Consider the following 15,701-nt stretch of genomic DNA (forward strand, 5'->3'; position numbering starts at 1 on the left):
ATCTAGCAAAATATGGCGTAAACACAAGCGAAAGGAGGCACGAGCCGGATATCAGCCCTAACACTAACGATTTTAACACCGCTATCAAAGACCACAGGCTGCCGTTTGACGAGAAGCAGATCAGCCATATGTTCACGAGATGGTAGCACTTTGTGGGACGGGTTCATCATATGAACTTTCTGAAAGATTTATCATATTCTTATGATACGATTACCATCTTTGTGTGCTTGTGTTGCATCAGAAAATAGACAGGATGTTTATTCGAAAATTTGCTATTTCTTTTATTGAATATACTGAAGAATTAAATAAAAATGTGCTAAGCGGATAAAACAGAGAGAGAGAGAGGGAGAGAGAGAGAGAGAGAGAGAGAGAGAGAGAGAGAGAGAGAGAGAGAGAGAGAGAGAGAGAGAGAGAGAGAGAGAGGGTGAACTGCCAACAACGGATGATAGTAGCAATGATTTGAGTGATAGCATCACTGCAAGAATTTATTATTCCAGAAGAAAGTCAGCATTTCTTTAGTAGTAATCTTATCAACGTGAGTGAAAGTGTAAATAGAAAATAATTATATTTACTGATTGTAAATAAAATTATAATAGATAAGGAATCTGTATGAGTCAGAACTTGGACTTTAGAAAGGTCATATTTTTAAGTTTTTTACTTAATTTTTATTTATTTTCTTTGAATCTTATTACAAAAATAATACCAATCAAAAGACTGACGTCAAACTGATTCCTGGTATTCAGGAATAATTCTGTTTGATGCACAGGTTATTTCGGTGACACTGGAATTATATTATCACATTATCAGAATATTTTTGTTTGCGTGTTTTGAATTTATGTGATCTTTTCTGAACAATTTTTGAAAAATAAAAAAATAAACATGGAAGATTCCTTCAGAAATTTTTTTTAAGAGCTGTCAAAGCAGTAACGAATAATGAGTCATCGATCAGGAATAGAGCCAACAATTTTGGTGGGTATTCATTTCGAAAAGATTACTAGTTATTTATTTTATCCAGATAAAACGATCTTGCAGCGTTATCAGGGTTATGATTTCTTGGCTTGTGACTTTATTGGATGCAAAGGATACAATCATAGTCCGACAATTTTTCATTATATTAGTTTCCTGTTACAAATTTCTTCCGATTTCCTTTGTTATATTTTAGGCCTTTACTATGGTCAGATGTTTCCAAGTCACTCTTAAGTGCATCCATTAGGGCCTCTGTAGTTCCTGGGTTTGAATCCTGTCTGGAACGCGAAGAGTCTTTCAACTGAAGCTGAGTTAGCCAGTGTGATATAGGAATGACAAAGTTTTTCCTTTCGAAAAATCGGTTTTTCATCTCGCAGCCTGGACATAATACACTAACACCCACTCCCCTTTCTTCAGACATTTTTTTGCATTTTCATCTCTGTCCTCTGTAAGTTGATCAGACAACTTAGATTAGCTCTGCTTACATATTTCTAGATATATTATCAAGTTCCTTTCTAAATAGACTGTCCTTATTTTTACATGCAGTGTCATAAGTCAGTTTTTGTTTGTTTTCATTCTTTAAATTACTTCATGCTAACCTACCCTAACTAATGGCATAAAAGTCATGGAACCCTGCTTGAACGAGTAAAATCGTTTGTATTTAGAAACGCGAGTGCAGGGAGTCAACTGCAAGTGCTACCTGCATTGGACACCCACCACACTCACTGAACGTGACTGTGCCGTGCTACGAAGAATAATATGTTAAAGCCGCCATTCATCAGCCGACATGTGGAATGTGGATTCTGATCATCGACTGCAACACAAATCTGCACAAAAACATTCAGAACCGAGGCTCACAACATGGGGTTCCATGATACGACCGCAATATGCAAGACCTATTTACCCGAACCAACATGTAGTGTCATCTTCAGTAGCAAAGAGCGTGTGCAGTGGGACATAGAAGCTTGAAAAACTGTTATGAAGCGAAGAATCAAGCTGCACCCTCTACCAAGTGATGAATGGATGTGGGTGTGGTCGATGCCTGGTGAACATCTTTTACCAGAGTACATAACCCCAACTATGAAATTTGGAGGTGGTAGTGTGATGGTATGGTCTCGACCTCAGTTTGTGGTGCCACAAGCAATGAACTCCGAGAAATATCTGAACATTCTGGACAATGCAATGCTTCCTACTTTGTGGTGTTCCTACAGAACTGACCATTGTCTCTTTCAGCAAGACAGTGCACCGTGTCATAAGGCTGCTGCTGTAACTGCGTGGTTTGCGGACATGAACATCACCACACTTGACTTGCCTCCACAGAGCCCTGATCTCAACCCTATTGAACATCTGTGGGATGAACTGGAGCGTCGGGTGAGATCAAGTGACGTCCCCCCCCCCACACACACACACAACAACGCAGGATCTAATTACATGTCTACAGGAAGAAGGGTTCAAAATTCCCATTGATCGCTGTGCCCGGTAGGATTGCTGCAGTCATCGCAGAGAAAGGAAGTCCTACATCTATTAAGGTAGTCACCATGTCTGTTTGTTCTCATACTACGGTTTCCGTTGTTTTCTTTCCAAGCAGTGTACATATAGACAGCAGGCGGGTTATTATAACCATGCACAACATGCCTGAACAGTCTTGTAGGTAGGTAGGTAGGTAGGTAGGTCCCAGTAGTCTCTAAGCTGCTGGTTGCTATATAAAGTCCGTTAAAAGTGGTAAGTCAATAAAGCAAAACTTGTTTTGGTAAATAAAATAAATGAATCCACTAAGCGCCTTTTATACCAAAAGGGAGTTGGAGAGGCCGTTTATCTCCTAGCTAACTTTTGAAGAGAAGCCAATTTTCATCCTTAGCCATCAGATAGCTAGCCCAAAACTATTAATTAATTTAATAGGCATTCAGGGACTATAGTACGGCAGAAACTGCCTCCTTCTCGTGATCCCTCACCCTAAGACTGTATATTGGCCGAAATAGTGTACGTTCCATTGTGAATTTGCTTGAGTTGCAAAGTTAAAAACCAGACGTTCTCGTAGAAAAAATCGTACTTACAAGTGCCAGAGATCGAATAACTCGAGAACCTGTCAAAGAAAGGCTTAGAAAAATTTCCTAGTGACTAAAATTGAACTTATAACGGTCTTTCTTTGGGCAGTATAGCGCTATGGATGTAAACGTCTTTCCACTATGCTACACAGGTTAGTGTCAGTTTTTACGATATCTGAAAATACAAAGCAAAAATCTGGAAAACGGCCAATGAAATGTGATATTTCATATCACATTTCATTTCATATCAAAAAGAGAAGATTTCAGGATCCCTTCTTTAAATCGGAAGACTTACGAGATCATTTCAGAAGTGATGCACAAAAAAAAGGAAACATGTAGGAATCGGATTTGAGTCTCCTTCAAAGTTTAAGGTTAAAGTTTTGCATCTTTGTTTGGAATTATGGGTAAAGCAGCTATGGCTTTAGTCGGTGTGCTCTTTGTAAGATGAAAACCCGAGTTTCCGGAAAGAAAACACTGCACCCCTGTATTAGACTGTAGTGTCTTAGACGGGATGCAAGTTTAGCTCTTTCTGACCAAAGATATTATCGATACCAATTGAGCCACAGCATTACCTCCATTCTGCAGCAACACATCTACTGCATAATCTTATCCACTATTAGAAATATTTATTTAAACTTGTTTTGGAATGTTAAAAAAAAATAACTAAAAAATTCAAAAGAAGCTTCAGAAGAGACGTATAGGCTCCGATTCCTATAAGTTTCTTCGTGCAGTGTTATCACTCTCGATACATTCTGAACGGACAAAGCATAACTAAAAATTCTCTTTTGAGAGGTGAAACGTAAAGGTTTTCTCAAGAATAAGTACTTTTCTAATACTAGTGAAAGGGTAACAACAACTCTTTAACAAAATGAACAGGACAGACCTTGTAGATTATGTGCCGAGAGAGAGAGAGAGAAAGAGAGAGAAGATTTGGATTGCGAATCATCTCCTGATATCAATATCAGGAGATGGTTCGCAATCCAAATCTCCCTATCCAAAATGCAAAACGATTTTTCTTATTCTCAGCGTTCAATTGTTGATGTTATTATTTTAAATCAAATATTGCGACCCTTTTCCACTGTCTTATCCATTATCCATTATATGCGATTATTAGGACAGACCTTGTAGAATAATGTGCCGAGAGTTGCCATGCCAAAGATGCACGTGCTGACAGTGATATCTGCCATATGTATGCACATGGCAGATATCATTACATAAACAAATCACTATATGCATAGTGATTTATTTATGTAATAATATATTAATCAATTTATAGCATAAATAAAGATGTCGTTTCTCGAAGAAACAAACACACAAAAACGCAAAATGCTTTCCACTTAACTACAATTGAAGTAAATCAATTCGCAACTTGCGAGTTTGATATTCCATACGTTACCACATAATTTGTGACAATTTACTGGTCAACCCTTCACAACCCCGACTTGTTTATTCTCTGAATGTTTCAGAAAGTCCTTTCATTTTTCGACTGTTTCAAGAAAGTGAATTAAGAAAGTGCAACAAACTATAAGATACACGCAGCTGCTGTTCTGTGGGAGAAAAAAAAACAACAACAACATATTTTTAAAAATGAAAAAAAAAAAATAGAAACATTTGTTTTTTTTTTATTTTATTTTTTGAATTTCATTTTCTAACAAAATGTGTGAAAATGCGAAATTCAAATCAGCTTTATTATGCGAAAAATAGTTATACGAATTAGAGAAATGCAGTTAAATATCATAAAGTGTATTCTGGTTTATTTCTTGAGTAATCTCATCTGGTATAAAGAAGCTACCAGCTTAATGTATAATTTCTTTTACAAAATTTTTTGTTTATTATTAACATTCAACCCACTCAATATAATGACAACTCAGAGGATTGCAGCAGTATTAATAAGAACATTCATCAGCAGAAAAAAACTGGTAGTGATTCTATTATTAGAAGACCCTTATCCGGATATATCTGGACTACTGTGCTGAAATCTGGTCACCGGAGTTTGGGTGATATGAAGAGACGGCTGACAAAAATGATTTCAGGGATGTAGAATGTTAGCTTTGAGGACAGATTGAAGTCCTGTAATCTGCAGAGTTGGAGATAGAAGGGGATGATATGATTTAGACATTTAAGCTGTATAGAGGTATTTATCCGATGTCAAATAGAGAGATTTTTTTCAGATGGTGGGACAAAAGGTAGGTACAAGAACTAGAGACCATCTTTGGAAATTTTGTGAGTAGTGAATAAGAGAATGAGGAGTATTTTTTTTTTAACTTTTACGTGGAGAGTAGTGGGTGATTTAGCATTTCCTAAACATGTGAATACTAAGCGTATGAAAGAGTTTAGGCTTCAGTGTATGAGAGCTATTGTAGGTAGGAAAGATTTTCCGCGATAAGTCTGTGGACTTTTGTAAACATGTATACTTCTTATATTAATGTATACAATTGTTAATGGTATAAACCTCTCTCTCTCTCTCTCTCTCTCTCTCTCTCTCTCTCTCTCTCTCTCTCTCTCTCTCTCTCTCTCTCTCTCCCTCTCTCTCTCTCTCTCTCTCTCTCTCTGTGTAGTGAGTCTCCTCCACAACCTCCTGTTTTGGGCTGTAGCTACATCCAAGTTCTTCATCCTCAAGTCCTCTTCTACCAGCTCTCTCCATCTCTTCTTTGGCCGCCCTCGCTTCCTCCTCCCCTGCACATCCATCTGCATGACCTTTCTGCTCACATACTCTTCCTCCCTCCTCATCACATGACCTAACCATCTCAACCTTGCCTCCTGTATCTTTGCTGCTAAGTTCGTAACTTTCACCGTTCCCCTCACATAGTCATTTCTCAGACGATCCTTTCTGGTCACACCGCACATCCACTTAAGCATTCTCATCTCCGCTACCTCCATCCTGCTGATGTTATTTTTCCTCTGGGCCACAGTTTCTATAGCATACGCCATGGCTGGTCTCACTACTGTCCTGTAGATTTTGCCTTTTAGATTGATCGGCACCCTCTTATCGCATAGCACTCCAGTCATCTCTCTTCAGTTCCTCCATCCTACTTGTATCCTGCATCCCACTTCCTTCTCTGCCTCACCATCCTCTTTCATTGTTGAACCTTCTTGATGACATTTCCTTCCAGCTCCAGATCTGTCTCCTGGCTGCCACCACTTTGCAACACATATACTCTGTCTTACTTCTGCTCGGTCTCATACTTCTCTCTTCCAGTACTTTCCTCCAACTTTCCAGTTTAGCTGCCACTTCTTCTCTTGATTCTGCACATAGCACGATGTCATCTGCATACAACATAATCCAAGGCGCATCTTCTCTCAACTCCTCCGTCACAACTTCCATCACAATATTAAACAGGAACGGACTTAATGCTGACCCTTGATGCAAGCCAACTGTCACTGGAAAACTTTCTGTCTCTCCCAGGCATGTCCGAACTCTTGTCTTCACATTTCTGTACCCTGCACTAGCCTGACATATTTCTCCATTACCTTCTTCTCCCTCAGACACCTCCAGACTTCTTGCCTTGGCACTCTATCATACGCTTTCTCCAGATCAATAAATACCAGATATAGCCCCTGTTGCTTCTCTCGAAACTTTTCCATCATCTGCAGTAACCCAAAGATAGCATTTGTCGTCGGAAAAATCTCCCTTGGAAAAATCAAATCTCTTACATTTATAACACAGTGTTTTGCTGCACAGCAAAACATTGTGATCATTCACTGCAAGTAGGTCCGTATTAACGTAATCGCATAGAATGGTTCCTTTCGGGTACTCTTGCATATCTTACATGACAATAAAAAAAAATTGTCTAACAGATCAGTAAAAGGTGTACTAGGAGTCAGATATCTAACAATAGCTAATCACAAGTAAATTGAAGCTTTCCATTAACAGATTTATTTTTGCTTGACTTTCTTTTGATGCTGGAAAAATTCATTGCGATCTAAATTATTTTTTTGTAACTAATTCCCATCCTTTATGATTTTATTATCGGATTTATTAAGTTTGTTATTACACTGAACAGATTCAATAATGGAATTGAAATTATCATTAAGTCGAATTTCCAAACAGAAACCAACTTTTTTTTTTTTTTTTTTTTTTTTGTTAATCATTACCATAACTCCCAAATCCTCGTGTCTATTAATTTCAGATTGCCAAATACCCGGATTTTTGCTATTGATTAATTGGCTGCTATTGCTCGAGTTTGCATTATTATATAGCGGTTGTGTGAAAACAAGTCTGCTCCTATTGGTTTAAACTAATTTAATGTTTGAAAAATTTTAATTAAAACTAATTTTGAATTATGAGCTATTGATATAACTTTAAATTCACTTTTAATTTTTCTTAAGATGTAACCTTTTGTTTTCATGATACTTCCACACCGGTTTAGAAAACTAGAGTACAGAATTATTGTAATCAGTGGCTAAGGGTTAGATAATCCAGGGATTTGTTTTAGACACTAAACACACGATACTTTTTTAAGCAGCCACTCAGCTTCAATAAAGCAGAATAGTGGTCTTACACAGGACGATGAAAATCATGTGCTCATAAGAATCATGCGTTTTGCTGTTTTGGAAAATAGAAAACTATAATCGTATAAATGTGACTAAGTGTCACATACAGGGTGTTCCGGATAAATTTGACATATTTATAATTAATTATATTTTTCCGTAAGTTACATGTATTAACACACACTTCTCTTCATTTAAAAGTTTGGACCCTTCTTCATTCATATACAAGATGTCAGAAAGGATGGATAGCTGGAACCCACCTGAATCATGGAAGAGAATAACTTGTATCATGATGATTCGTGCCCGCCATCAAAATAAGGATATTACGACTGCTGCCCAATGCTCCCTGAATACAGTAAAAACAATCAGGCATGAACTAGAGACTTGCAATGGTGACTACGAGGATGTAGCAAGAAGAAAGATCCCTAGCAGACGATCTGATTGCGTTCGTACAGCAGAATTCCTCGCAAATCTGCAGGAACAGGTGTTGAAGAACCCTGGCATTGGAATTCGGGCTTTGTTCGTGGAGTTGCTAACTGTAGTCAAGCCCTGGATAACAAGGGTAGCCAATGGTAGGCCGTATGTATGGCAGCAGGATTCGGCCCCTTGCCACACCTCTGGGAAAAGTCAAAAATGGTTGTCTGAAAATTTCTACGACTTCACCAGTCCAAATGTTTGGCCTCCAAACTCCCCAGACCTTAACCCCATGGATTATTTTGTATGGGGCGCAGTTGAAAAAGACACCAATCGCACTTCCAGTAATACAAAAGCCCAGTTAATGGATAAAATTAAAACAGTTTTTGCGGCCCTTCCCAGGGAGACTGTAGCATCAGCTTGTTCGAGGTTCCGAAGCAGAATTGAAGCTGTGATCGATGCTAATGGTGGTTATTTTGAGTAAATCTTGTTGATAGTATCGTAATTAACTCTGCCTGTAATGTTTTTTTGTCAATTCATTAAATTTAATAGATACAAAGAAGATTTTCTTTTTCCTTACGAAACTGTCAAATTTATCCCGAACACCCTGTATAACTAACTTTCGGGTAAAGAGGAATCAAAAGACTTCTTTCCGTTCCTTCGATAGTATTTCATAATTTCAGAACGGATCAAGACTTATTATTTGATAATTTTTTACTCCTGAGATGAGAACTAGTTGTCAGCAGTATAAGACGAATACTGCAGCGAGTAGGTACCCGCTTCGCATTCTTACAATAATCCAAAGAGGAATATGAAATGTTGAATGGATGATATCTAAGCCAAATTTTCCTCAAGATTAGTAAAGGTATTTCCATATTAACATCATTCGAATCAAATATGACTGGAAGTTTCCTTTGCTCTTAACCGAAGTTTAGCCATATTATCAGATAAGGAAAATAATAAACTTCACTGGCTACAGAGGGATTTTTATTTTTTCATCCCGAGATTTCTTTCCCCGACAATTAATTACAGTTAGTAGTTTGAAAAAAAAATCGGGGATATATTAATTTCGAGGGACTTTCAGAAAAGGAGGAGAAAAGAGGTGACAGTTTATTATAATTTTTTTATTATTATTACGTAACACCTCCAGGGAGTCCAAAGACTCATCGAGGGAGGGGCACCTACTCTACAACTCTGCACCACCCACTACAACGAATCTCAACTACACCAACTATATATCACCAACCATTAGCACTTATATTTTCATAGACAATCACCCCTACCCACGACGTGATTCGAACCCGCAGCCTTTTGGCTGGAGAGCGGATACACTAACCACTTTGCCAACTAGTCCGGTAGAGAATGTATGCATTTAAGCAGAGAAAATATGATTGGGTCTGTTTATTGAATATATATTAAGTTTCTGAATGTAGGATAATAAAACCTTTGATCTGTATAGGTTTTCAAATAGACTAGACCTAATTCTAGATACATTTACCCGAAGGTTGATTTTTTTTTCTGTTTTTTAATCGTATGTTCCAGTTCAGTGAAAATAACAGAAAAATGACAGAAATACTCCTCTCTAAGAAACAGGATCTGTGTATAAAATCTGAATATAATAATTTCAATCGTTATCATTTAAAGACGTCTATTTCATTTGCAGGTCAAAACCTCTTTGTAAAAGAGTGGGAGTCTGAAGTCATCCTAGAATTAAACTTCATTTACTTCCATGTTTTAGACTTTCTTTGTCATGTCCGTCATCAGATACAAGTGGCTCGCGTGCCTCGTATATTCCCTAACAAACTATAATAGCCTTATTGAGGGAGATGAATGTGCCTCTTTTGGACCTTTAAGCGTCCGTATAAGTGGTCCGAACAGATGCTCGTAAGCCAGATTGACATCTACTCACTGGCCACATTGCAACGGTCGTTGTTTTCTCCGTCGGCGGTTAGTGGTCCCCGTGTTACGAAAGGCGGGCAATGTTTATCGCCGGTACTCCCGTCATTTGCCCTTCCGTTTTATCGTCCCTAGTGCAGTCGGTGCCAGCACAAGCAGCGTGTTACAGCGATTCAACACCTACGTCGACAAGTTCGGCCGATAGCGGCAACATACTACGAAGAGTCAGTTCACAGTGTTGCCCGACAGAAATACGCACGACCTCTATCGCAGAACCCCTCGGTGAATGTCAAGACATGTCACCGGCCATTCACCACCCGGAAGCACATCCTGGAACTACGACCAACGTTGTCACAACGAAATCTTCCAGGAGGGATTTGAAATTTGGTATCGACCGCATCTTGTCTTCGGACATCGTACCTGTTAAACATAAAGGTGAGTTTGGATTGCCGATAAAATCCGGATTCGGAATTTAAGATCTTAAAGATTGTTATTTTTGTTGTTATTGTTTAATTTGCTTAAATTACAACAAACCACAATAAACTTATACAATTCCACAACTACCATACCGCGAAGTGTGATGAGAATATACATTGAGTCCGTTTGGAGTTTAATGCGATCCAGGAGGTTAGTGAACCCATAGAAAATATTCAGGGATCTACAAAAATTCTCAAGTGATACATGCTAAATATTTTCCCTGATGCGAGAGAGAGAGAGAGTTACTCTATTTCTTGCATTTTAAAGAGCACATGCAGGCAATGAAGTAACAACACAATTCACATCCTCTTTTTTTGAGTGAAAATAATGTGAAAGTGATTGCTTACAGAACACTAGTAAGTCAATTGCTTCTTACTGTAAACTACTCCTTATATAAATTACTCCTGACTATATTTCTAAACAAATTCATTTAATAAGCTGTTGTAACAAGATGCTAACTTAAACATATTAGTTGCATAGTGATAGTGATACTAATATGTTCAGTGCTACTAAACATAATAGTAGCACTATAATATTATTTGTATAGACAAAAAAAAGGAAAACCATAAAAAAAAAGTAGTGAACTACCAAATATTAGTATTTGTTAATACGTTTTGCAAAGTTTCATATTAGATTCGTCTGGAAATTTCCAGACTAAAGTTCTGTCTGGAAATTTCAATGAAATTTGGTATTTGTCATCATTAAATTTTGCTCAGTTCTAATTTATTATTATTGTTGTTATTATATTGTTTGATAATTAATTTTTACATGAATTAGATGCCGATCGAGACCGATAAGCAAAACGATTCCAAAGTATAGCAAATAAGGACTCCACTCCGATTACACGGAATTTAATATCATTTGTATTTAGGATTTCTTATTTTTCCTTCCAGAATTAGACCGATATAAAACAAAATTAAAATCGTCCTATGTGCAAGTGATTGGTAGCACGTGAGCCCTCTGGCTGGAAAAGTCTGATTTTCTTCATGAAGTGAGAAAACCTTTTTGAGAGTTTTATCGACTAAGGGTGAGTTAGCCGTTCTCATACGGCATAGTGGGTTTCGTTTTTTTTTCTCTTTTTTTTTCTGGAGTGATTTTTCCTTTCGAAAAGCAGGTAACCCTAACGGAGAATACAAACAATTTGTAGACGAAGTATATTCCAACTGTCGATCGGTCGTGGATACTACTACTTCTATTTTCGACTAATACGTGGTCGAATTCCATCGTAGGCATCGATGTTGAGTATTGTCTTTCAGCAGTAGATGAATTACATCGCGTGAATTAAAATTCTATAATGTAGAAATGTATGTATAAATGAAAAGCAGGAATTCTTTCGTTAAAAAAGTTAAGTTCAATTTAACTTACTATTAGTATTACTTCTATTATTAGGACTTCTAAAAATTGCTTTTACTTTCGATGCGAATTAATTATGCTCTAAAACTGTAATTCCTTTTCGAAGCTGTTCAAATTATTTACTAAACAACTTAATTCGCAAGGGAATAGACTGAAATGCTGTCTACCTACAAAACTGAATTATTTTTCACAGTTGAAGATATCGCCCTACGCAGTCTCATTGCAGAATAACTGATTATCGATACAACGCAGCCAATATGGTATGATGATTGGTAGTAGAGGTTCGGTGTAGAGGTGGAGACGAAGAGTTGTACAATAAGTGTCCTCCCACGATGAGTCTTCGGACTCCTTGGAGGTGTCACGAAAATAATAATAATAATAATAATAATAATAATAATAATACACAACCCTACATAATGAGATTTGTTGGTTTTCATACTGACTTATAAGTACTATTTTAGTGTGCATCACACAGAACATTTTGTATTACAAACAACAACAAAAAAAAGTTAAGTAAAATATCTTTTTCATATCCTTTCCCTTGCTTTACATCATTGACGTCATATTAAAGGCACAGATTTCATATTATAGAAGAATATTCCAGTAGTGGTCTTACTTGTCGACACGGTTGACAGACTACCTAGCATATATTCGCATGGCTTTATTTTATTACTTTTTTTGCTTTAAGTAGGAATAAATTCTTTGCCTAATGTGAGACCATTGCATGCTTATTGGAGATTACGTAATTTAATTTAATTTTTATTTCATTTTTCTAACTTCGCACTGAAACAGTGCTACATACTATGGTCCCACATGTAGGACCAGAGGAGGCCTAGGCCCCAGCAATATTCTGTACTCTCCAACTCTAGACCTAGGGATTCAAAAAATCATTCTCTGGTAAGTCCTCCATGCAGCCAGTGTGCCCTGCAAGGCACGCAAAGAGAGTACCTTAAAATCACCCAGAGAACGAGTCAAAAGCTTAATAAGTTCCGATAACTCTGCTGACACCATACAAAAGATGCAGTTGCAGAGGTAAATTTTGGTGCGATGTGGTGTTCTTCCTGAAGCAGCCGTACCAAGTCTTGGTTTTCAACATAGTAGGCAGCTTTCTCATGATCTGCTCTCCTTTGTTCAACCAAGGTAGTCTTAATCGGTGTCCTTCCATCAAGCCCCCATCGAGAGGCACATCGATAATTATTATTAATACATGAAGTCCTTAGAAGCAGCAAGACATACTTCTGAAGTGGAGTCTAGGAAGAAGGAAATAATTTAGAATAAAGAGCCTCTGTTGAGGTTTAACTGGAGCTATACGAGAAAAAGAAAGAAAGATCCTAGAGTGAATAGGAAAGAGGAACGGCCTGTTGAAGAGAAGGCTTGCAGGTATCTCCATTCCTCCAGAACTGAGGGGAAACTCACAGTTCTCGATCTTGAATTTCTTGTCTCTCTACCTGATGGGACAAGAGAAAGCGTAATCGACTTTGTTACATTGATGTTTAAGCCTTGAACTTGAAAGGAGTAGGCTGCTTCGTTGAGGAGTCCTGCAAGCCTCCTCTAGTAGAGACTATGAGTATAAGGTCATCAGTGAATGCCATAACATTAACAGTGGCCGTGTCAAGAGAGTAGCCATAGCTTGGAAGATAGCAAAGAAACTCATCAATGACGCCATTGAAGAAAATAGGAGAAAGAGGATCTCTTTGTTGTATACCCCCTTAAGTGCTGGGATGGACGTTGATTTGGAACCCAGGGTTGATAGTAAGGGAATTTCCAGAGTAAATCTCTGATATGTAGATGAGAAAAGCTTCCGGACATCCTGTGATACACAGAGTTCGAAGTATAGTTTGAAGGAAAACACTATCAAGGGCCTTTTGGAGGTCCAGGGACGCCATAAAAATAGGTCGGAGTTGATATCGGGATTCAGCGAGAAGAGAGAAAAGAATGAATATATTCTCAGTACAGACATCCGCAGGGGTGAAGGCTCTCTGCCTAAAATCATTGGATGTTTGACTGCAGACGTTTAGTTAACACTTTATGAAACAGACTTAAGAGAATAGCAGCAACCGTAATTAGACGGTAGTCAGAGGGTACAGATGCATCTTCCTTCTTTGGAATGAACAGTGTTCTTGACTGGCAGAGATATGATGGTAGACATTTGGTAAAAACAGAAGTAGATCAGTTAAATCCTGCAAAATAGGCAGAGGAACCCGTTGAAGCTCCACAGCAGTAAAGCCGTCCGTTACGCAGCTGATGAGCTAGTTGGAAGTGAAGACTATATTTCATCAAAAGAAATTGTCTCCCTTCAGAAGGAAGGAATAAATAGGTAGGTATGGTGGAGGAGTAGAAAGGACATCCATCCAAAAGTGGACCAATTCCTCGTGCATCTCACTTGGAGGAGAAGGAGATGCTTCATCCAGTATTGTTATAGCACAAACGCTTCTGTTCTTTTTATATAATGTCTGCAGCTGAACATGAAGACGCTTTCTCTTTTCGCTTGGATCAAACAGATGATGCAGGATGATGCTATACTAACCGGGAAGGAGGACGTTGTCTGGAAAATTCTATCTCCCCAAATAATAATTCGGTTTTGTTATAATAGGTATTTCGTTGAGTGACAATCTAATTAATGATATTCTTTAAAACCGTATGATTAGACTGAGGGAGAGGAGGCTGATCCCGAGGTTTTGTAAGGTGTACTTGAAATAGCTTAAAAAACTTGTGTGTTTGGTCTTTGAGCAGGGATTCCGAATTATGTAAAGAAATATATCAATTATTATTATTATTATTACGTGACACCTCCAGGGAGTCCAAGGACTCATCGTGGGAGGGCACACTACTCTACTTCGCTAAATGCATCTTTCCTGCTACCTAATTCCCCACTACGACACTACTAACATCAACGCCATCTATCGCCCATCATTTTATATTTTATATCGCCCATTTTTTATATCAATGATATAAAAAAATTAAGAAAACCCTTAGCCCATCCACGGTTTAAAAAGTTATGTTGATGCTAATTTCCTGTTTGATGTATATTTTGACAACCAGCAGTGAAAAAAAAAAAAAAAAAAAAAAATATATATATATATATATATATATATATATATATATATATATATATATATATATATATATATATATATATATATATATATATATATATATATATACTGTATATATATATATCAAGGCTATGTCATATCGGCTTGGTGTTTTTGTCTTGGGTGTTTGGAGGAGTAACATGGAAAATTTTCCAGAAATAATATCTTTTTAATTCTGATCTCTTTTCATTATCGTTTAAGCTCTTATTTTTTTGACTGAGAAATAACTAAAATATGCTTAACAAATATAATATATATAATATGTACATGTTAGTTATTTCGGACGGAAATTTTGTCTTTGTTCGCTGCTGTTATGTATCTACTAAGTTTGTAACATAATAACTCTGAAGATGCTACGACTGTCACGTAGCATCATAGAATAATTGCTACCAGAAATGTTAAGCTGCAGTTACTAACCTCAGTTACGTGCTTCAATTTACAGATCATATGAACTGTAAATTGAAGATTGTAATTAGAATAAAATTATGGCAGATCAGAAACAGGAGTGAAAGGCACCAATCAGACTCCATCAAAGATGTCAAGAATTTCGGGGTTGGAGAATTAATTTTTATTTTAGCTGCGACTTTGTGTTTAGCCTGGTGCTGATACAAATCTGCTAAGAAGAACAACTCCAAAAAGAGACGAGATTATGATTTTTTTTCACTTATTATATTCTATCGGAAAATCCCAAAAGTTGCCGATTCCCATTGTAATAACGGTAAAAGTTAAAACATTTCCTTTTTTTAAAAAAAAATAAATAAATAAATAAAATAAAAGATTCTCTTTCTGATTATTTAAGGAAACTTGGAAATGGATTATTAGTGGCTAATCCAAAAAGACAATGTTTTAAATAGGAAAGTTCTGTGCCATTTATTAATGCAATCTATTGACTTTTTCTCAATAATTGAATCCCGAGCGCGATTAGGAAGTTCGTTTTCGACCCCAGAGTTTGATCAGAGCAATA

General features: G+C 37.2%; 1 protein-coding gene across 1 annotated transcript in view; it reads left to right on the forward strand.

Annotated features, from left to right (window-relative positions):
* Positions 1 to 9,777: 9,777 nt before the first annotated feature.
* Positions 9,778 to 15,701, forward strand: part of LOC150110323 (H2.0-like homeobox protein) — a 51,135-nt gene continuing 45,211 nt past the window's right edge. Inside the window, exon 1 of the mRNA XM_090392896.1 lies at positions 9,778 to 10,247. Coding sequence (XP_090249022.1) covers positions 9,896 to 10,247 — 352 coding nt within the window. The 5' untranslated portion in view covers positions 9,778 to 9,895. The remainder of the gene's footprint in view (positions 10,248 to 15,701) is intronic.

The sequence above is a fragment of the Typopeltis vanoorti genome, chromosome 1 (assembly GCF_054136105.1).
Source record: "Typopeltis vanoorti isolate ZY-2024b chromosome 1, IOZ_Tvanoo_1.0, whole genome shotgun sequence".
NCBI lineage: Eukaryota > Metazoa > Arthropoda > Arachnida > Uropygi > Thelyphonidae > Typopeltis > Typopeltis vanoorti.